The following is a 21063-nucleotide window of genomic DNA, read 5'->3' as shown; positions in this document are numbered from 1 at the left end:
GGACTCAGCCCTCTGGCCCGCTGACCAGGTGCTTGGAACGGCCCTGTCGCCATGCATAGCTGCAGCCTCACGACCGTTGTTAGTAGAATAGTCGTACTGATAGGGGAAGTGATTAGTTAGAAATGCTGTGGCCGACGCTGGCGGGCCACCACCGCAGAGCTTCAGGTCGCGCAACCTACACTCATACCTACAAGATTTTTCGTGTTCCCATGAGTTTACTGCGTCAAGGATCCTCTCTTCTCCTCAACTCCGTGTCCGGCTGGGCCTGAGAAGACCGATCCGAAGGCACGGAGAAACGGCTATCGACAACTTGCGCATACTGAAACTGGGTGCCGCTGCAGCTGCCCTCATTCGCTTGCGCAGAGGCGGCTGATCGGACGTTTCCGCCAGTCTGCACGTCCAGCCTTGATAGAAAGGATTCTTGTTGCCAGACTTCGGGACTTCTCAACCGAGCAGTGCTAGCCTCGACTGTCGAAGCCGAAACGTAAAGTTGTCTGCGATAAGCCTCCACACGAGCACTCATGCCGCTATCCTCCTGGGTCGGACTGCAACCAGTTTCTGTTTGATCACACATGTCGTCATCTCCTAGGTTAGTCGTCTGTAGGTGCATCGATACAGTTTCTACTTCATCATCCACGTCAATATCGCCGTCTCCCTGGTCAATCATCTCTGGGTGCATGGATAATGTCGAAACCGGTGGTGCAGGTGCAGCAGTGTCATGTCCCGTTCTGCCAGCGGCGTTGATGCTGCCATTTTGAACCAGCTCGTGCAACCGATTTCGCTCGTCTTGCCGTCCTGGCTCATAATCTCCGAGCGTAGTCGGACCGAGGTCACCGTGTCCAGCCGTGGCGTCGTCTTCTTCGTCAGTCATGCCGTCCTCACCATCATGCATATCGTCTTCTTCATCAGCCGTGTCGTCTTCTTCGTTAATCGTGTCGTCTTCATCGGTCATATCGTCGTTCTTCGTAGTCATCGCCTCGCACACCAGCTGGGCGCCGGGATCCTGCTGGCCATGGTTCCCGTCTGGCTGCGTTTGCTCCACCAGCACGGGCTCGACTCCGTCCACCTGCCGTCTTCCCAGTCTACGCCGTCTGAATCTGAACGAGCTACCCGGGCTGCTGGATCCTTGGGGCAGCCCGGGCCCGAGCGGGGGAGTCCGCTCCGCACCCATGCCCAGACTCTCCTCGGGCATCAAGCCGCGGATATCGTCGCCGTCGCAGTATACGTCCCGCAGCCGGTCGCACGCGTCCGTCCCGGCTGCCGCGATCTCCTTGAGGCATTCGTCTCTGGCCTCTCTGATCGATGTTAGGCAATAGTCGCATTCCTCGATGACGTTGTTCTCTACGATGCCAATGATGTCGTTTGTGTCGACTTGCTCGTTCATGTACTTCTTGACGAGGCCGGGCAGGTGAGCCAGGACCAGTGGCTGGACGTAGTTGGTGATGAGAGGCGACGAGGGGCGATTGTCTTGCTCGTCCTGATACGAGTCTTCGCTTTAGGAGTCCTGTCCGTAGAGCGTGTCCGAGAGGTGGATGCGGAGCATTTCGGGCAACATTCCGGATAGTAGGTTCCAGATCATGTCTGGTAGCTGCGTCGCCAGCTCGATGGCGACCATGCCCCGCAGGGAGACGATCATCTTGTTGAAATCGCTGCTATCGCTTTTACGTTGCCGTTGCTCCTTCGACCCAGGCAATACGTAGTTGGGGGGCTCGGATCCGAAGTCGGAGTCGGAGTCGGTATGGAATTCTGTGGTGTTCGAGACGTAGGTGCGGATACTTAGGCTCGGTGCCGGCCCGTCCCCGCTAGCGGCCCTCTTTGCGGCGGCGCTTACACTAGATAGAGAGGCTGCAGGCGGTTGTTAAAAGTATTACAAAAGGGCGGCGCAGCCCCGCTAAAAGCGGTATTTCCACCCACCCGGGCTTTTGTTAACGCGGGCAGCCCTGACCCGCAGTAATGAACACGCACTCTAAACCGACGGCACTCTGCGAGCCGAAGGATACTAGAAACCAGCCTTACCGCGTGAGCCGGCGGCCTGGACTTATCCCTCCTGAAGGAGGCCTTATGAAGCTACAAGGATGGCAAGCCCGGGGCTAGGCAACATGTACAATAAGACCGTGGATACCAGAATCCCAGCCGTATCGTATACAAGCCGGCATTCTAACTTACCCCTCCCGAAGAAGTCCTTATGAATCCACAAGGATGGCAAACCGGGGCCAGGCAGCATACACGACAAGGCCGGTTTCCACTACTCCATCAGGATTTCAAACCATGTCCACCAGCTGGTAACAAAACCCGCCTCTTATTGAAGTTTTGTAAAGCGACAAGAAGAGTAGGCACGGAACCAGGTGTGGATGGAGCGGTAGAAATCAGCGGTTGTCGGAAGGCAGAGGACGTCGGATCGCAGGCGTTCAAGGAGGGACGGAATGCAAAGAAAAAAGCCTAGAGGCAAAAAGAAGATAAGCAGTTGAACGAAACGTACAGGCGAGTAGAAGCAGGCTATGGAGGGCGCGGTGTTGCGAGATAGCGGTGCGTTGCGCGATGGCGGTACCGACGGCGAAGGAAAAAAAGTGGCCTACTGCTTGGCAAAAGATTCTCCGTCCACTTACAATGCTTTAGATCCACCGAATCCGACAAATCAAACACCTTCACCAAGTGCGGCTACTCCTTCTTTCACGGCCCACACTGGAATCTAGGTACCAGCTATTATCCCGCGGGTCGGTTAAAAGAATGTGGGTAGAGTCGGGACATTTCTTCTTCCGTGCCCTGCGCCATCCCTCGTTACTCCTGCCCTTGAATACGCACTGAATTAGGAAATTTCCCGACGCAATGAGGATCAATAAATAACCGAGCATTGCGGAGGTAGTACAACGAATGATATATGTCGGTGATTGAAGGAAGGATGCACATACTTTTACAGCATGTGATCGCGATATAGCCGTATGCATCGCCGCCTCAGTTGAAAAAATCTTCTTACTGGTCTTTCCTTGGGTGAAATTTCTACCATGACAATGGAAGACATCGGAGGTTTCCATTTTAGTATCCAGATACTAGAAAGCGCTGAAAACAGGTGCAATTGGCATGCTCAACAAGTGTCATCGTTACCTGGTCTGTTAATTCCCACCAAAGCGTTGGTATTCCATTTCAATTATAAAAGCACAGTATCCCAAGACAAAAACAGACTACAACAGCATCCAGCCCTCAGTTTCACTTCGCACATCAACTTGAAAACATATCCTTCTTGCAATCTACCGAAGATGTACTTTCCCGGAGCTGTCATCCTCGGCCTGGTCACAGCCTCAATGGCGACTGCAATCGGTAAAGACTTTCTCTAGATATATTCCGATCAAGAGAGGAAATTGTGGCTTTATCTACTTACCTTTCATTACAGACTTCCACATAACTGTCGATGAAGTCTCGAAGACTGAAACACACGCGACTGGACACTGCTACTGGAGCGGCACGTCCCCCTTTTGCGCCGGAAGCTGCCCATCGAATTACGAAGAATGCCGCACGGACTCATGCGGGGATGGTGCCTGCTGCGTCACAGGTTACAAGAAGTACTGCTGTCAGGGTGGCTGCCCCAGCAGGCTCTCCGATATGAAGCCCAGTGGCGACGTGGTCTCTGAAGGTGACGAGGCTCACAAGCCGGGTGAGTTGAAAAACTAGTTCAAACAGCGAAAGGTACGTCATATCTAACGCAGCTGCCTTGTGCTGTTGTTTAGGTGGTCCCCACGACGATTATTGCCCTGTAGGAACGTCTATCTGCTGCCCTCTTCATGCAAGGAAGAACAGTGAATGTCTCTGCCTTGATGATGAGAGTGCCGAAGTCGTCCGCTCGCCACAGCCCAGCTTGCAAAGTACGCTTGGTGAGTACATAAGCAAGGAAACTAAGACGCGAGACTCCTTTCCCACTGCCGCTTCCCAGACTTAGAAACTGCGGCTTAGTACTGTATTCTAATACTTGATGCATTAGGCGATCCGGACAATGATCTCTGCAAACCGAATGAGCGCATCTGCTGCGATCCCGATGCGAGAAAGAACAAGCAGTGCCGCTGCTACAAGCCCTAGTGGTACTAAACACATACGTCTTTCTCATCCACGACGTATATTATTACATTCATTGGAGGGGAAAGACACTGAACAAAAGGCTTATGTTATGTCGGTGCCGGCAGTGTGGGTTTCAGTCGGTTGCCGCACGGCCATGCAGCCTGGTGGTTAATCGCGTCCCAGCAACTCTACAAGTAGAGGCGTGTCGTAACAGTACACAGATTTCACTCGCTTTCTTTCTATTCCTGTGTAATAGCCACTTAAAAATGAACTTTTTGTCTACACTTGTTGTAATATGTCAGGACCACGTGTGGATTGTTGGTATTGCCCGAGAGGGAGGGTCGCCTGGCGGCGAGTCTTTACTCTCTGCTAATGACTAAGCTAACTACGCGATATCTATAATATACCTCTTTACGAACTCGCTTCTTAAAGAAAGCTCGTACTTTCTAGCGTGGTATTAAGTCCGCCGTGCGTTGCCTTGCTGTGCCTACTCCGCGCTGTAATGCCGGTCTGTATGAGCGGTACTACGACCTATAACGAGAGGAGTAGGCTGGACAGAACGGTATTCTAACCGATACCGAGAATAATAAGTATAATAACGGCCTCGGTGTGCGACGTGCCCTCGTTCCGGCGCGTTATTAAGCTGCTAGCTAGGATCTTAAGCCTCTACTACTATGCGTCGACTATCCGGGTGCCGGGTGCCCGCGAAAATCCGGCTCCGCCACCCGGGTCGCTATAAACTCGGGTTACTCGGATTCTACCGCCGATCTAAATATTCGCTCTTATCGCCTACCGCCCGCGCTACGTAGTAAGAGAATTTATCTATTTAGCCCGCTATACTATTATACTACTCTTTTACTAGTAATTAGCTTTTTATAAGCTCGCTAAAACCGCTTTTAATCTCGTCTTATCTTGTTTACTTACTAGTATAATAGTAAAAAAAGATTAATTAAATAGTAGTACTAACGTATTAATATTATAATACGCTTAATAGTAGTAAAAAAGTTAGAATCTTATATAACTTATTATCTATATAACTAATAACGCTAATCTAGTATAATTAATTTAGTTAATTTAGTCGTACTTAAATATTATAAAATTAATTTATAGACGGCCGTTTAAAAGATAATTATAAATACTATATATTTTTAATTATCCTCTCTATTAATTTTAATAAAATCTATATATGTTACGCTGGGACTTCGGAAGGGGTTTTAAGGCAGGAGCGTCGGGAAGGTACGTAGCGTTAAAGGTTTACTACCGCTATCTAGAATGTCACTAAACACTGGGCGTAGAGGATAGTAGCCGTAGTTAGGCAGGGAAGGTAATAAGAGGGGTGCAAGGCAATGATTAGAATTGACCACGAAGGTTCTATCTACTGTAAGTGAGTGTGTTCTATATACTATGATTGGCCGCTGGTTGGCTAGACTGTGGTGTTGGTGTGGACAGTGGGGTGGCCAGTGGCTAAGGGAGATCTGCTTCGTGGGGTCAGGCTGTTGGCTACCCAAATGGGTTAGGTGCGTCCGGGGTTTCGGTATGAGATAATCCGGTCCGCCTATGAGTTCTACTGCGCCGCTTGACCCGCATCCTGATTCCGTAACACTATCCCCCCTCTAGGCAGCTTTCGGCCCGAAAGCTTCCTTATAAGTAGGTGCATCTTCCCAGGTTTGGTGTTAGGAATACTAATTCCTTATTATGGTTTCGGCTCGCACCCAGCGTTGTATTGCTTTGGCCCAGCGTATCGTGGTCCGTTGTCGTAGGGTCCCCGCGGCTTCCTTCTGTGCCCGCTACGTTCGTTTAGATTTAGTTTGTCACGCTGCTTTCTTCCATCCGGCTTGTTCTAGATATGCTAGGGGAGGTCTTGCATCGTGTGAGGCGATGGCTTCTTTGGTTGATGCCGAGTGTAAGTGGGGGCTCCCTTTTTTCTTTGGTGATGGCTGACGGTTTATTACTAGTTCGGCGCTTGGATCGGGCTCGTAAGAAGTTGGAGCGTTAGCTTGAAGAGGTGGCTATAGAGATTGATTAGGATAAGGAGGCCGCTGATGCTGCTGTAGCTGCCGCTAACGCGGCGGCTTAGGCGGCGTTAGTGGTAGCCCAGCACGCTAGTCGCGTGGCGAAGCGGTTACGGGTTCGTTAGTAGAAGGAGCGTTGGTTGCGTTTATTACTTCGGTCCGTGGAGCAGCGTGATGTGGACCTGTTCTCCCGTAAGATGCGGCAGTTGGAGCAGAAGGAGCAGGTAGAACGGGAGGCTGCTGCTCGAGAGGGTCGTTCTCCTCGTGACGTTCCCGAGGCTTTGGACGAGGGGGCTGTGCCGCACTTACTTGGCGGGTCTGGCGGTGACGTGGTAGCCGCTGATGGCGTAATTCCTTAACAGGCTCCTGTTGATCGGTTTTAGGTGTCTCTGACTCCTCCTTCGGGTTTTACGTTATGGGAGGATGCTCTAGGCCTGGACGGTCCGGGTTTTACCGGTAAAAGTCCTCGAGAAGTTCTGGGCAGTTAAGGTTCGGTAAGGGCTTCTAGGTGTTTTCTAAGTCGTCGTAGTTTTCTTATTTAACGAGGTACTTAAGCTGACCATCGGGGTCCTATTTGCTGTCTAGGATTTTTTCGACGTTCTATTCTTATGCGTCTTCGGGCTGGATTTCTTCCTCGAGGTATTCTAGTATTTAGGCGTTTTGTAGTGCTGGTTTAAGGAGTGCTATATAGAAGACGGGGCTTCGGCGTATGTTTTTAGGCAATTTAAGTTTGTAGGTAATAGAAGAAAGTTTTTGTTTAATTTCGAAGGGACCGATTTTTTTGTAATCTAATTTGGGGCTTAGTCGTTTGGTTTTAAGGTTTCTGGTAAGAAGCTAGACTTTATCTCCCTCCTCTAAGGGCGGCGGCTCCTAGCGTCTGCGGTTGTAGTATATGGCTATGCGGTGGTTGATAAATTCTATATCTCGGGCCAGGCTTTAGTGTAGTCCTTTTAGCTGTTCCGCCTGGAGTATTTCTTTTTATGCGATGTTTTCTTGTGGAATCGGTTCTCCGTAGGCACGGGGCTCGAATCTAAAGTTAACGTAGAACGGCGTTTCTTAGGTGGTTTCTGCTAGTGTGCTGTTGCAAGCGAACTGTACTAGGGGCAGAAGTTCTACCTAGTTGTTTTGCTGGTAGTTTACGTAGCTTCGCAGGTATTCCTCTAAGGTTTAGTTGAGTCGTTCCGTCTGACCGTCTGTTTGGGGGTGGAAGGCGGTGGACAGCTTATGCGTCGTTTCTAATTTGTTTATTAAGGTTTGCTAGAATCGAGCGCGGAAGCGGGTGTCGCGGTCGGAGATGATTATTTCTAGTATTCCGTAGTTTATAAAGATGTACCTTAGGAAGATGTAGACTAGCTCGGGGACTTCTAAGGCTTTCTTATAGGGGATGAAATACCTCTATTTAGATAGTCTATCGGTGATGACTAGGATTGCGTCGTAGCGTACTCTGGTGAGTGGCTCTTTAGATTTCGGTAGCTTGGTGATGAAGTCCAAAGAGATGGATTTCTATGGTCGGTCGGGAGGTGTGATTGGCTGTAGCTTTCCGTAGGGGGCGTGTCGTGCTACTTTGTTTCGGGCGTAATCTTCGCAGTCTGCGAGGTGCTGTCGCACTCGCTTTCTAAGGTGCGGTATATAGAATACTCTTTTAATTCTTTCTATTGTGGGGTTGGTGCCTCTATAGCCGTGTGCTGGGGTAGCGTGGGTTTTCTTAATAAGTTGTCGTCGGAGTCGTTAAGGGACGTAGACTAGTCTTTTAAAGAGGATGGTCCCTTTCGGGCTTAGCATAAGGTCGGGGTCTTCTTCCGGGTAGTCGTGAATTTATTCTAATAGTTGTTGCGCTATGGTGTCGTTTTCGTAGGCTACTCGAATGTGCTCTTCCCATGTTAAAAGTGAGGGGTTGTTTTCTTGAGGGTTCTTACTTTCTTATATGCCTGGGTTTTCGGAGGGGGCTTTCTAAGAGCTGTGGTTTTCTAGGACTTGGTTTCTAGGGTTTTCTTCCCGGGTTAGTTGTGTTCCTAAGGTGTTTGCCTCCGGAGGTTCTTTCTGGTAGGGTTGTCTTTCTAGGTTTGTATTTCTAGGAGAGGCCGACTTCTGGGCGCTCGGCGCCTCTGAGGAACTGGGTCCTGGGAGTGTTGTGCTTCTAGGAACTAGTTCCTGGGGGTTCGTAGTTCCTGGGGGCCTCCGGAGCCTGAAAGGTTCTTTCTGGGATTGGAGGTTCCTCGCTTAGCTTCGGGTAACTGGGGCCAGGAGGCGGATTATCGTAAGTTCTAATTGGGGTCGGTTAAGTTTAATGTTTTCTTCCTTATTTTATTTTAGAAGCGCCGGGGATAGTTCTAGTCGGTTAAGGGTGTAGTCGCATCGCCGGCTGAGGGCGTCGGCTTTTCCGTTCTCGGTTTCTTTTCGGTGGACGATTTTAAAGTTGAAGGAGGCGAGTTGTTCCGCCTATCTGACCTGTCTTCGATTAAGGATCTTGGTGGTTATGAAGGCGCCTAGGTTTTGGTGGTCCGAGTATACCGTTATTTCGAAATTCGTCCCTTCGAGGTAGTGTCTCCATTCTTTAAAGGCGATAACAATAGCGAGGAGCTCCTTATTGTAGATGTCGTAGTTGAGTTCTGCCGGAGACATTTTTCTGGAGTAGAAGGCTACGGGGTGTAGCCGTCCTTGGTCGTCCGGCTGGCTAAGATAGGCCCCGATGGCGTAGTCTAATACGTCTGTTTCTAGGTAGATGGGCTTGTCCGGGTCGAAGAGGGCGAGGACTGGTGCTTCCGTGAACGCCCTTTTGAGTAGTTCGAAGGCTTTCTATTGTGTTTTTTGCTAATTAAAGCGGATGTCCTTTCGGGTAAGGCGGGTTAGGGGTTTAGCTAGCTTGGCGTAGTCTTTAATAAATCGGCGATAGAAGTTGGCGAAACCTAAGAAGAATTATACTTCTCGGAGGTTCTTGGGTACGGGCTAACTGAGGATGGATTCTACTTTCTTAGAGTCTATTATAACTTCGCCGGGTCGGATGATAAATTCTAGGAACTCTACTTTCTAGACGTAGAACGCGCATTTTTCGGGCTTAACTTGTAGCTTTCTCTTCTATAGCTTTCTAAGCACTTTCTCTACGTGTTTCTAGTATTCTTCTAGGGTTTTAGAGTAGATGAGGATGTCGTCGAGGTAGGCCGTATAGAAGACGTCTAGGTATTCTCGGAGGGTGTCGTTGATTATGGCTTAAAAGGTGGTAGGGGCGTTGGTAAGTTCGAAGAGTATAACTAAGTACTTAAATAGTCCGAATCGGCTCCGCCACGCCGTTTTCTATTCTTTCCCCTTTTTAATTCGAATTAGGTAATAGCCGTCTCTAAGATTTAGCTTGGTGAAGTATTTAGCTTTTCGTAGTCGGTCGCGTAGTTCGTCGATACGGGGCAGGGGGTATCGGTTCTTAATAGTTATGTCGTTTAGAGCTCGGTAGTCTATACACAGCCGCAATTTTCCGCCTGGTTTTGGTACGAATAGGACAGGGGAGGCCGCCGAGGATTAGGATGGTCGTATATAGCCTTTTCTTAGATAGGTTTCGATGTATTTCTTAAGTACCTAAAGTTCTTTTTTAGACATAGAGTATAAGGGCCCGAACTTAGACGTAGTTCCTAGTATTAGGGGTATCTCGTAATTCTATAGTTAGTATTCGGGCAGGGCGTCTTCGCTTATTTTTTTCTTAAAGAGGTCGAACTCGCGGTATCGTAGGGGTACTTGATCTAGGGGGTTCTCGATGTTGGTGGCGCTGATTTGCCGAAGGTCGTATTTTATACGCCCTCGGGAGTCTCGGGGTTTCTGGGGACTGGTAGTTCGTTTCCTAGGGAGGTAAGTAATTCTACAGGCTTGCCGGACCTCTGGAGGTTGTTGAGTCTCGATCTTAATTTTCTAGGGGGTGGCGCGCACCTAGAAGATTCCGGTGGGGGTGCCGTTCTTAACTTCTTTTCTGAGGGCTTTCTTGGAGATCTTGCTGATTTATATTAGCTCGCTCTGGGTTACTTGGGGTTGTACTAACGCCGCTGTAATGCTAAACAGCTACCGCGCCTCGTTCTTTTCTCTAGACCTAAACTTTACTTCTCCGGATTTCTAGTCGATATATAGTTTTCATTTCCGGAGCTAGGGACGTCCCAGGATAATGTTATACCCGGGGGTTTTTATAATGTCTAAGCATATTCTTTCTCGGTGTTTTCCTCTAGCCAGTACGAGTCCTTGGGTTTCTATAAGTATTAACCCTCCTCCATATGTGCTGGGTAAACCATCCACGGTAATGAGTTCGTAAGGGTATTTCTTTTCTCGGAACTTAATGTTGTGTTTTTCCACGAAGCGGGGATTGATGTAATTGCCTCCGTCAGCTAAGTCGATTAGGACGCGGGCTCGGCGTCTATTAGCGAGCATGTTAATAATAAGGTGTTCGGTATACTTCGCTAGGGGTTCGTCGTCGTCCGTGGTGTGTATATAAGAGAGTTTTTCTTTAGTGTTACCGGTCGTTATTGCGGTTACTTAAAGGGGCGCCGGGGGCTACGCCTCTACCCGCCCCTAGGTTGGAGGCTTTTTTAGTTTTTTGCCTCCGGCTAGTATCTATATATTACGCTAGGACTCGGAAAGGGGGGTAAAGCAAGAACGTCGGGGAGGTTCGCAGCGTCAAGGGTTTACTACCGCTATCTAGGTTGTTACTGGACACTGTGTTTAGAGGATAGCAGCCGTAGTCAGGCAGGGAAGGTAACAAGAGGGGTGCAAGGCAATGATTGGAATTGACCACGAAGGTCCTATCTACTGTAAATAAGTGCGCTATATATACAAGGAAACATTTGCCTAATAACCGTAATTTCTGACCGTTGTGTGGAGGTAGGTCATGACGGGCGGTCATATTTATAAGGGTGTAGTCTTGGCGTCATGACCGTCAGTGGTGGTGCTGAGTAATAAGCGTGGTCACCGATCCTCGGCGCGGGGATTCGCTTGGCGCCGTGTTCCCAACTTCTGTCCTTCTGCAGGTATCCCGTAATACTATAGGTCTTCTTTAGTTCACGGTGGCTTTCGCATTCGTCGTTGGTACAATCGGTCTAATGCTGCTTATCGTGGGAGTCCTCTACTTCCGTTACTTGTGTGGCTGAGGTTTAGCGTGTTGTCTTATTGCCGCCCTTGCATTAGCGGGTATAGTGTTCCTTCTTGCCGTAGCGGAGGTATAGGTCTTCCTTACGGCGTCGGTCTTTTTCTTCTTAGGATAGTGGCCCGTTGCGTCTGACGCTATCGAGGTCTATAGGTTCGCCGGGGCTCGTTGTGTTCCTGGGTTGGCTGGAGTTGGCTGCGGGGCGGTTCGACCGGGTCGCTTCCCTACGACGGTCGTATAGCCGAGTGTCGAGTTAGATGGCGATGCGGACCACCTTCTAGTATGAATTAGGTAGCTTAGTTCTGGCGAACTCGTCTTTAATATAGTCCTTTAGTCCCTCGTAATATAATATTTTAAGGACGTTATCGGGCTATTAGAGTCGGGAGGCATAGAGTCGGAACTAGGTGGTGTAGGTTGCGGCGGAGCCGGTTTGTTTGAGGGTCTGGATTCGGTGGGCTGTATCTTAATATTGGTCCTTGTCTTCGAAGGTTTCTTGGAGTGCCTTGGTAAAGTTGTCGAAGTTATAGAACAGCTCTGTAGTTTCCTCGTGCTGGTCTAGTTTACTAAAGTCTTCTTGGTAGGGTTCGAACCAACGGGCAGCATTGCTACGGAGGTATAACCCGGCAAAGAAGATTTTTTAAGATTCATCTTGAAAAGCCGTTCCGAACAGGTGGAAGTAGGTTTATAGTTATCGTAGGAATTCGTCTAACTTCCCCCTGGTTCCGTCAAATGTGTCCGGTTCTTTGACCTTGAACTTTAGGTTCTACACCTATATTGGAGTAGTTAGTATGGGAGTAGCTTCCGCGGCGGGAGGTTGCCCCCGCGATCTTGTGGTGCGATTAACCGAGAAGGCCTATCCTCTAATAAAGTAGTTCAGTAGGACTAAGAAGCAGTCTTCGGAAGCGTCGGGGGGCAGACGGGGCCTGCTGACGTCGCGGGTTAAGAAAGCGATTCCGGCGGCGTAGGCTTCTGATATAAGCATGCGGGTTTCCGTGTCGGGTTCTCTAGGAATTACTAGGTAAATGTTGTGTAGTTACTCTTCCGTGTTGGGGAGCGAGGCGCGGATTTCGGTCTAGGTTGTTATAGTTAGTTCGATGAGTTTTTTACTTACCTTTAGTACCTATAGGGTGGTGGTCAAAGTGTTACGCTGGGACTTCGGAAGGGGTTTTAAGGCAGAAGCGTCGGGAAGGTACGTAGCGTTAAAGGTTCACTACCGCTATCTAGGATGTTACTAAACACTAGGCGTAGAGGATAGCAGCCGTAGTTAGGCAGGAAAGGTAACAAGAGGGGTGTAAGGCAATGATTAGAATTGACCACGAAGGTCCTATCTACTATAAGTAAGTGTGTTCTATATACTATGATTGGCCGCTGGTTGGCCAGACTGTGGTGTTGGTGTGGACAGTAGGGTGGCCAGTGGCCAAGGGAGATCTGCTTCGTAGGGTCAGGCTGTTGGCCACCCAAATGGGTTAGGTGCGTCCGGGGTTTCGGTATGAGATGATCCGGTCCGCCCATAAGTTCTGCTGCGCCGCTTGACCCGCATCCTGATTTCGTAACAATATAAAAAGATAAAGCTAAAGAAGCGCTATTTTTTTATATAAATTTTATTAAAATATATATTATTTATATAGTATAAAATTAGATTTAAAAAAGTTTAACTCTTTTAGTATTTTCTCTACTACTACTCGGCGATTCTTAATTTAAATTATTAGTAGAAATAGATATCGCGAACGGCTTTATTCCGAACGGCTATTTATAAACCGATTTTATAAAGGCCTATACTTTAGAAAACATAGTAGACTTTTATTTATATAAGATATCTACTACTACAAAAGACTAAATCTACGATATAAAGTATTCTTCTATTTTCTACAAGTGGAGTCTCTTTGAAGCTTAGGCTGTTAGTAAACTCGGACCGCGGGGGCTATAAAGCTTGGGCCGTTGAAGGATTCGGGGTATGGGGGCCAATTACAAGTGGGCCTGTTGATCTACGACTGAAAGCCCGAGAACCTTACTGCTAAGCCTCATTTACTCGCTTAGATCTCTACCGTGTAAGTATCTACCCGAACTGCATGTGGAGAAATTCTCCAACGCTGTAGAAGCCCTTGTTGAGTAACTGGATGCTTGTCCAACTCTTTGCACCTGCTCACAGCCTATTAGAACCTCGCTTTGCTTCCTGTGCTCGCCAAGGTCGGCTCACGGATCACACTGTGGACGAAATGACCGCGCTAACACCGAGGTGCCTTAGGGCAACGTTTTTCCCACGCACCAAAACGGGTACCTCCACAATCCGCAATAGGATACCGCCTATCCAGACCCCAAATTACTGCTACGTAGACGGCCATCCCTTTGCTCTGCTTCATGATGAAGAGTTTTTCTAATAATACCGAGGCACTGATCTCCCTATGAATACGCGTTCTGCCGCCCCACCCACCACTGCTTCCTTTAAGACCTTTGCGAGATATTACCGGTTTGCCGTCCGTCAATCATACTTGAAAGCGTAGGTACTTGTGGATCCCCTTTGCTACCTAAGACGGCAGGAATTTCTCCTTCGAATTCCAAGGCACTCGGTAAAGACGCGGTGAGCCGATAGCTCCGAAAATACCGATTCGTTGACGGTAAAGTAAAGCCGCAACAATACGAAAGTATCTATACAGTGAAAATTGCATGCTGTACATGATGTGTAAGCGTTGGGGGTTGGACCTCGGCGACTTGCGTGTGCTACTCATGTCCCCCCCCATTTTCCGATTGTGTGCTACGTTACCGTGTGGTATCAACGATTTGTGCTAGAAAATGCCGAATTGCTTAACCCCTTTCCCCCTCTCTATAAACGGCACTCTTGCAATTCGGGCCGAGTGGTGTTCCTGCCTCACGGCTTGAGCGTATCTTACCCAAAGCCAGCCCAGCACAACAATCCTCCGGCTATACCATCAAACAATCCTATAGACCGTTTAAATCCTTCGAGATCTCAGCGCATGAGAACGACTCGTACAAGAAGCGGATGTCTGACTTTCCGTCGACGCCAAGCCAAAGTAAGCCCCCACGTGCCTTACCGATATCAGCACCTAAAATACATATTTACTATAGTGCGACGAGGGGAAGCCGCACTATAACGCTTACATTAGAATTCACCTGGAATGCGACAGCTACGATAAGCCGTTTATATTCCGCGATTTTACAGCGGTTGTGAGCGAGGAAGTAATCGTAGTCGAGGCGAGGCAATGGGTAGCAGTTCGATCAGACCAAGCGTCTGACGTGAATCAGGGGCAACCATCACGGTCCGCGTCAATTTTGAAACCGGCTTTGAGCCACGCGCCCCACTGCAGCGCAGAGACTGGACCAACTGGGGCCCCTCATTTTCCTCCAACAGTCGGTGATGTTTGAGGCCATTGGTGGGAAACAGCTCTGGCAACTACATAGTACAGGAGAGGATGTTGGTGTATGCGTAAGCGTCCGGATGCACGGATGAAGACTTACCAAAAAGGGATTAGGATTACCTTAAACGGCTGGCGTGGTCGTATGTTCCTTGGTCAATGCTCAATCCTCTCGCAACTTATCGAGGCCCACTTTGGGGGCCACGACCTATGCGACGTAAATTGACTTAATTATTTTCATCAAGTATATATAAAGCCTCGTGCCTTGCAACCACTCATCAACTCACCACTAAACTCCAACAAAAGATTTAAGCACTCAGCTACAGCAACGTGAGCATTCCCACCGCTTTTGCCACGAGCCATTCTCACAACTTCAACTCTAGTTATCCGCAGCCATGCACGCTTCAGCACTCCTCATCCTCGCCATCGGCACCCTTGGCGCCATGGCCGGCCCGATGTCCAGCCCCAACCATCTTGTCCGCCGCGAAAACAAATGCAAGAGCTTGTTAAGCGCCTCGGACATTAAGTGGTCCATCTACCTCGACAACGACTCGTACTACAACAAACAGTGCGGCGGCGGCTGTCTCGACAACATCCGGGGCAGGTGCGGCGTCGTCACCTCGTGGGAGTGCTCTCGCGACGGAAACAACCGAGGCCACATGACCTTCTTTACGTCGATCGGCTGCACCGATTACGACATGACGCAGGCTCTGCACGCGTGCACCAAGGGGGAGCAGACAATTGACTGCAGCGCCTCGTGCATCAATTGCCAAATTGAGGATGGGTTTCCTTAGGTAGTGCTGTTGTTTTTGTTGATAGGAGATGATCAATGTACATACAAAGTTTCTAATCTACCGAGTGTAGAGTATGCTGTTGAGTTGAGTTGAGTTGAGTTGCATTTATTTACCCTGACCCATCGCCCTAAGCGATATGCAGGCTACAGACTATTCAAAGTGAATCTCTAGTAATACATTTGCATGTGTGTCAAAATAGGAGAGAAAGTAGGTAGTTTAGGAGGGCGGGGGGTAGGGATTGTAGGGATGTGGTGGAGTTCTACTCCTTAGGCTCTTCTCTGCTAGTAAACGCTCCGCGCTTAATAACTTCTTTTTCCCGGAATAGAAAGGCAGCAGATATAGATCGGACACGAGACAATAGCATGTCAGAATAAAGGATGGCTGCCACCTGGGCAATCGTGCTGGCCTTCTTGAAAGGTTTCTGTTTATGCGAAGTGTTTCATGCATTATTGGGCTCCTGCAATGCTATGTGTGTCTCGAGCACCTTCCGTCTCTTTGATGGGGCCAGCCTTGCCACGGGTAGCAATATTTTCTTTGCCGAGTTACCCCACAATGTAGCTTCCCGCGGGAGAGCTTGGGTGCGGAAGTGCTCCCGTCTTTCCCGCGGGATGCTACTATGCTGTGGAGACTCGCCAACAAAGAGAAACACTCTGGCGAAGATGGACCCTTGTACATACTATATAATCTGCCAGCTGAATAAATTCGTTCTCAACTTGTAAACATGCTTGCTCAGAATACTATTCTACCGTGGCCGCCACGCAGCGTTATTACTCGTTCTATCCCAATTTTCCTGAAGCGAATCTTATTATCAACAATCCATCAGCGCTCCATGCAAACTTTGGTGCAACGAGGCATGGATATAGCACCCGCGATGATGCACAGAGAGCGAAGGCGTCAGCGGCTTCCGGCCGTTCTGATGAGGGCAGGAACGTCGAAAGGTCTTTTCGTCCGACACGAATATCTACCACCCCGCATGGAAGATTGGACCGTGCCGTTACTTGCGGCAATGGGCTCAGCAGCCGGTGACCCAAGGCAGATCGATGGCATAGGAGGCGCCACGTCCACAACATCGAAGGTGGCTGTGGTTGCAAAATCGACTGTGCCAGGAATCGACGTCGAGTATACTTTTGGACAGGTGGGGGTTGGAAAAACAACTGTCGACTTTAGCGGAAACTGCGGGAACATGGCAGCCGGGGTTGGACCGTTTGCTCTCGACGAGGGTATGGTAAGAGTAGAGCGAGGCAAAAAGAAGGTAAGTGTTTTGAACTTCATTTCATCTAAAGCTTTAACAATATTGATATCTGAGCAGGTCGATATCCGGATTCTCAACACAAATACTTCCCGTATTTTGGTGACCACTGTGGACGTTGACGAACTTGGTCAATACAAAGAGGATGGCGATTTCAAAATGGACGGTGTCAAGGGTACAGGCAGCATGGTGCGTGTCGCCTTTCTGAAGCCCTCTGGAAGCATGACCGGATCTTTCCTCCCCACCGGCAACCCAACCGACGTCATTCACCTTGAAGGTCAAGACCTGTCCGTGATGGCAAGTCTGGTGGACGCCGCCAACCCATTTATTTTCATCGACGCTTCAACACTGCCCCAGAAATTCATGTCACAGGATCCGCATTCTGTGGAATTTCTGCGCGTCATCGAGAACATTCGACGGGTGGGTGCAGTAATGATGGGTCTATCTGCCGACACAAAGGCTGCAGCAGTGACTCAAGGTACACCGAAGGTCGCCATCGTCTCGGCAGTACCATTGTGGAATTCCCGGGATGAGTCCACAACGGCCGACCTACACGTTGCTGCATTCAGCATGGGCAAACTGCACCCAAGTCTCCAACTGACTGGAGCAGTCTGCCTAGGCGCTGCTGCAGTTACCAGCGGGACTGTTCCCAACCGAGTCATGTCTGCCGCCGCACTGCCCACTCCTGAAAGGACACCATCACCCGGCCCTCATATTTCCAATGACATGCCCAAGGTGGAGAAGAAAACCGTTCGGATTGGGCACGCACGTGGTCTCCTCGCCGTCGAAGTTGAACATGTTTCCGGCGCACGAGGCACCGAGATCAAGTCGGCTGTCGTGCTTAGGACGGCACGGAGGCTGTTTGAAGGAAATGTTCTCTTTTATTCGTAGGAGCATCCGTGAAGTCATGCATGTTAAAGGCGTTTCGAGTCTAAGATAGCTAGTAATTTAGGAATTAATTCGTGTTTTTTATTTTTTTTGGGATGCTCTTACATTAGCTGGACTCTATTTAGGTTTACTACTACTGGTGCTTCTGAACAAGTACGCTGAAACTGCAAGAATAAAAGAACCAACAAGCATGACAACTCCTCCAAAGATCTGTGCGTAGAGATAACTGCCATGCCCCATAGCTATTAGACGAGCCGCAATAGGCGGACCAGTCAAGCACGGAATACTAGAGACCGTGAAGATGAGGCCAACCCTGCTTCCCGCTTTACTCAAGTCTTGCAGGGCAAATAATCCAGCAGAAGCTGGAAATTGGCTTTGGACAGCATTTGCAAAGAAACCGTAGAACGCAGCCCAAATTATCAACCCGGCTCGTGAGCTGACGCCGATCCAGCACAGGAGCATGACACCAGAAAGGGCGACAAGAGGTATGAATACAAGCAGAGGGCCGAAGTAGCGATCGGCAAGGATCGCGGGCGCCACACGTCCAATGACCCCAATGCCGTTCATTACAAGTAGTAGAACCAGTGACTCTCGCTGTGTATAGTCGAAGTACTCCCGTGAGTAGGTATTAATCTGTTGCAGTGAATATGGTGGTCATGACGAACGGATGCGGGTGAGACTGACAAAGAAGTAGGCAAAGTATAGGCCCCAGAGCTCGATGAAACAACCAACAGTAAAGAGCGTGAATGGAAGCTCCTTGAAAGCGCGAATCTCAATGAGCGGCCCCAGCTTTCGGGGTGGAATCCTGGTCCGTGTCACTAGCACGATATAGATGCTGTTGATTAGCATGACCAATGCCATGACTCTGACTGTCCACGGGAAGCCTATCGACTGTAAGCATGAATAGGCGATAGCTGGGAAGATCATCCCGCCCGTAGCTGCTCCGCAGGCGGCTAAGGAGACGGCCATCACCCGTCGCCGACTGAAATACGTTGAGAGTAGCGATATGACTGGCGAGAACAGAATTCCGTGGCCTAGCCCGCTACACAGGCCTTGTGCAAGGAATATCTGCCAAAAGTGGGTGGCGAATGAAGTCAACGTGGCTCCGAGGACCTGCAGAGAACACCCTAGAACTAGGATGGCTTTGAAATAGCCGGCATCGAGGGCGCGTCCAGACACGGCTCCGATCAAGAAAACAAGGAACATTTGGAAAGAGCCGATCCAGGAAGTTTGCTCAGAGTGGATTCCGAGCTCGTCAACGTAGTAACGCTGGAAGAAGCCGAACCTGCAAGACCCGGTGGCTTAGTACGTCTTGGCTGTATCACTTCAATTGACACTTGATCTTACGAGGAAATGTAGCCCCAGCAGTTCAGGACGACCAAATGCGCAGCGATCACCTGTGACCATGCCTGCAGTCCGCCATCTGGAACCTGGACGGTATCAGAAGTCTGGGCGGGAACACCTTCTGACGGTAGCCTTCCGGCCGAGGCTTTCTCCGCGTCTGCTTCATGAATGGGGGCCTTTGTTTCCATGTTCAAGAGCACATAAAAGATTTGCGCAAAAGCTGGAATCGACCGGGTCTGCGGTCAACGTGTAAAGACTGGAGGAAAGCAGCTAGACCTGGGTTGATGTGTAGGCATGCGCCGTACTTGTTTCTCGTAAGCGACAACTTATTCAACATCCCTGCAACCACAATACGGGCCATAAATCACACCATCGCCGTCTCAGCATTTCTTGTGGATTTTCTTGTGTAGATTAGCGTACATTTTGTGGCGACCTTCTTAAAATGTCTATTGTTCCCGGTCTCCCGCGAAGATCCCCTGCTATACCGGCGTAACGCATCGGCGAACCGGCTAATATAAGCATTGACATGGTAGGTCGGGAGAGGAAATAGTCGAAGGAACACGTCGTGGCCAACCTTTTAAGTGGGCCATCGGGTTCGGTGGAAGAATGCCGACGAACGCCGTGGAGAAGGGTGTTTTACGCTGCTTTACCGCAGCTGCTCTAGCATATGCGTGGGTTCGCGTTACGGAGCTCTCCGATTACATTCTCGTTTTACTGTCATTGCCACGGGATAACCTTCCATTATGGACGTATCGGGAATTTGAATGAATCGACGATTCGGAGATGTTCTTGGACTGGTTCTTTGCTCGAGCGACCCCGGTGCTTTCTACACTGTGGGCGTGATAAAGATATAAAGAAACACGAATGGAATCAGGAACCAGTCGAAGTTCATACCAACACAATCCCATGGACTTCTCCGGGACTCAAAGAAGCCGATCCGACAGCGGCTATCATCCTTCCCTCTCCGATACCACCCGTCGTGTGCTTGAGGTACTCGAAAGTTATGGAATGCATGAGAAAAGCCATTCGATGCCAGAGCATCACGGTTGGCTGGGGAGAGCGACATTCGGTCCCATCATCGAAACACATGTCTCAGCAGGAAGGATAATTCCGATGGTGCTGCCCTCCTTTCCCTGGAAAAGCATCAACAGAGTGGACAAGGTCCTCGGGACGGAGCCAGATCTTGGGGAAGAGCTGGCTTTGGCAAGAATCAACGACCTCTGTCGAAGTGTACAACAAGTCCATGCTCCTGGAGCATTCATTGTCATCGCCACCGATGGCCTTTGTTACAATGGTATGCATCTGATCCGATCATTCTGGCAGAGCAACACTCAACATTGCAGATATTCTCGGTATACCTGACGAAGATGCCTGGAACTACGGATCCGCAATTCGAGCACTTGCAAGAGAGCGTGGGTATTCATGCATCAAGTTCTCTCGATTGATGAATCTGCTCGGACTCTACACCGAGCCGGAGATATCGAAGGAAAAGTACTTGGAGCTCTGTGAACCCGCTCGAAGACAGCTCGCCTCGACCTACGGCGACCCAAGTTTCGATGCCGACGCGTTTCTGAAGACTGATGAGGATTACATGCGCACCTACCTGGGTTACTCCAAGTTTTTGACCAAAGACTTGGCTTACAGTCCTGTCGTGGCCTCTCTTCCAAGCCGCAAGAAGTTCAAAGCACTCGTAAAGGTCATTGGAAAGGAAATGATTGCCGGGGGTGTTGTGAGTTGAATTGATATTTATTGAAACCAAGGAATCGCTAATTCATATTCAGGCATACGCAAAATTAATTCGTAGAGTTTATCCTGATTACGTCCGCCTCTCGATACACCCTTCTTCTGGCGCAACCAAGCTCTCCGTCCCTTTGATTCCGCAAACGAAGGGGTTTTCAATGTCTCCATGGAACTGTGCGATTGCCATTTCTACGTGTGGTGCATTCAAGACTGCTCACGTGTCGGACTTGCGAGACTCGCATGATTTGGTGTTTAAACACGGACGGCCCTATTGTTTCAGGGAGAGGACGCCACTGTTTGACTGGGATGCGAATGTCGAGATGGACCATCATTATGGTGGGGTCCTCGTAATCCGGAACTCCGATGGTGCGAAAAATGCCAAGTGTGAGCTCGGCGACGAGGACCGGAAACGGCTAGTGGCTCTGACACTGCTGCACAACCGGGTGGAGCTGGAAGGATTTTGATGCAGAGCATGCCGGTAGATATATATAATCGTCAACAGAAA

The 21063-nt window shown here is 49.5% G+C and overlaps 4 protein-coding genes across 4 annotated transcripts; 3 read left to right on the top strand and 1 right to left on the bottom strand.

The window, feature by feature from the left end:
- Nucleotides 1-223: 223 nt before the first annotated feature.
- Nucleotides 224-1636, bottom strand: LTHEOB_11503 (uncharacterized protein; the record flags this gene model as incomplete). Its single annotated transcript, XM_035508267.1, has 2 exons — nt 224-1493; nt 1554-1636. The coding sequence occupies 2 exons, from the start codon at nt 1634-1636 to the stop codon at nt 224-226; spliced, it is 1353 nt and encodes a 450-aa protein (XP_035366432.1).
- Nucleotides 1637-14938: 13302 nt separating this feature from the next.
- Nucleotides 14939-15337, top strand: LTHEOB_11502 (uncharacterized protein; the record flags this gene model as incomplete). Its single annotated transcript, XM_035508266.1, has 1 exon — nt 14939-15337. One exon carries the CDS (start codon nt 14939-14941, stop codon nt 15335-15337), a length of 399 nt encoding a protein of 132 aa, XP_035366431.1.
- Nucleotides 15338-16310: 973 nt separating this feature from the next.
- On the top strand, nt 16311-17477 carry LTHEOB_11501 (Methylitaconate delta2-delta3-isomerase; the record flags this gene model as incomplete). Its single annotated transcript, XM_035508265.1, has 2 exons — nt 16311-16589; nt 16647-17477. The coding sequence occupies 2 exons, from the start codon at nt 16311-16313 to the stop codon at nt 17475-17477; spliced, it is 1110 nt and encodes a 369-aa protein (XP_035366430.1).
- Nucleotides 17478-19931: 2454 nt separating this feature from the next.
- On the top strand, nt 19932-20556 carry LTHEOB_11500 (Pyoverdine biosynthesis; the record flags this gene model as incomplete). Its single annotated transcript, XM_035508264.1, has 2 exons — nt 19932-20112; nt 20162-20556. The coding sequence occupies 2 exons, from the start codon at nt 19932-19934 to the stop codon at nt 20554-20556; spliced, it is 576 nt and encodes a 191-aa protein (XP_035366429.1).
- Between the last annotated feature and the right edge of the window lie 507 nt (nt 20557-21063).

The sequence above is a fragment of the Lasiodiplodia theobromae genome, assembly GCF_012971845.1.
Source record: "Lasiodiplodia theobromae strain AM2As chromosome Unknown scaffold_49, whole genome shotgun sequence".
Classification (NCBI taxonomy): Eukaryota; Fungi; Ascomycota; class Dothideomycetes; order Botryosphaeriales; family Botryosphaeriaceae; genus Lasiodiplodia; species Lasiodiplodia theobromae.
This window is presented reverse-complemented; position numbering and strand designations above follow the sequence as displayed.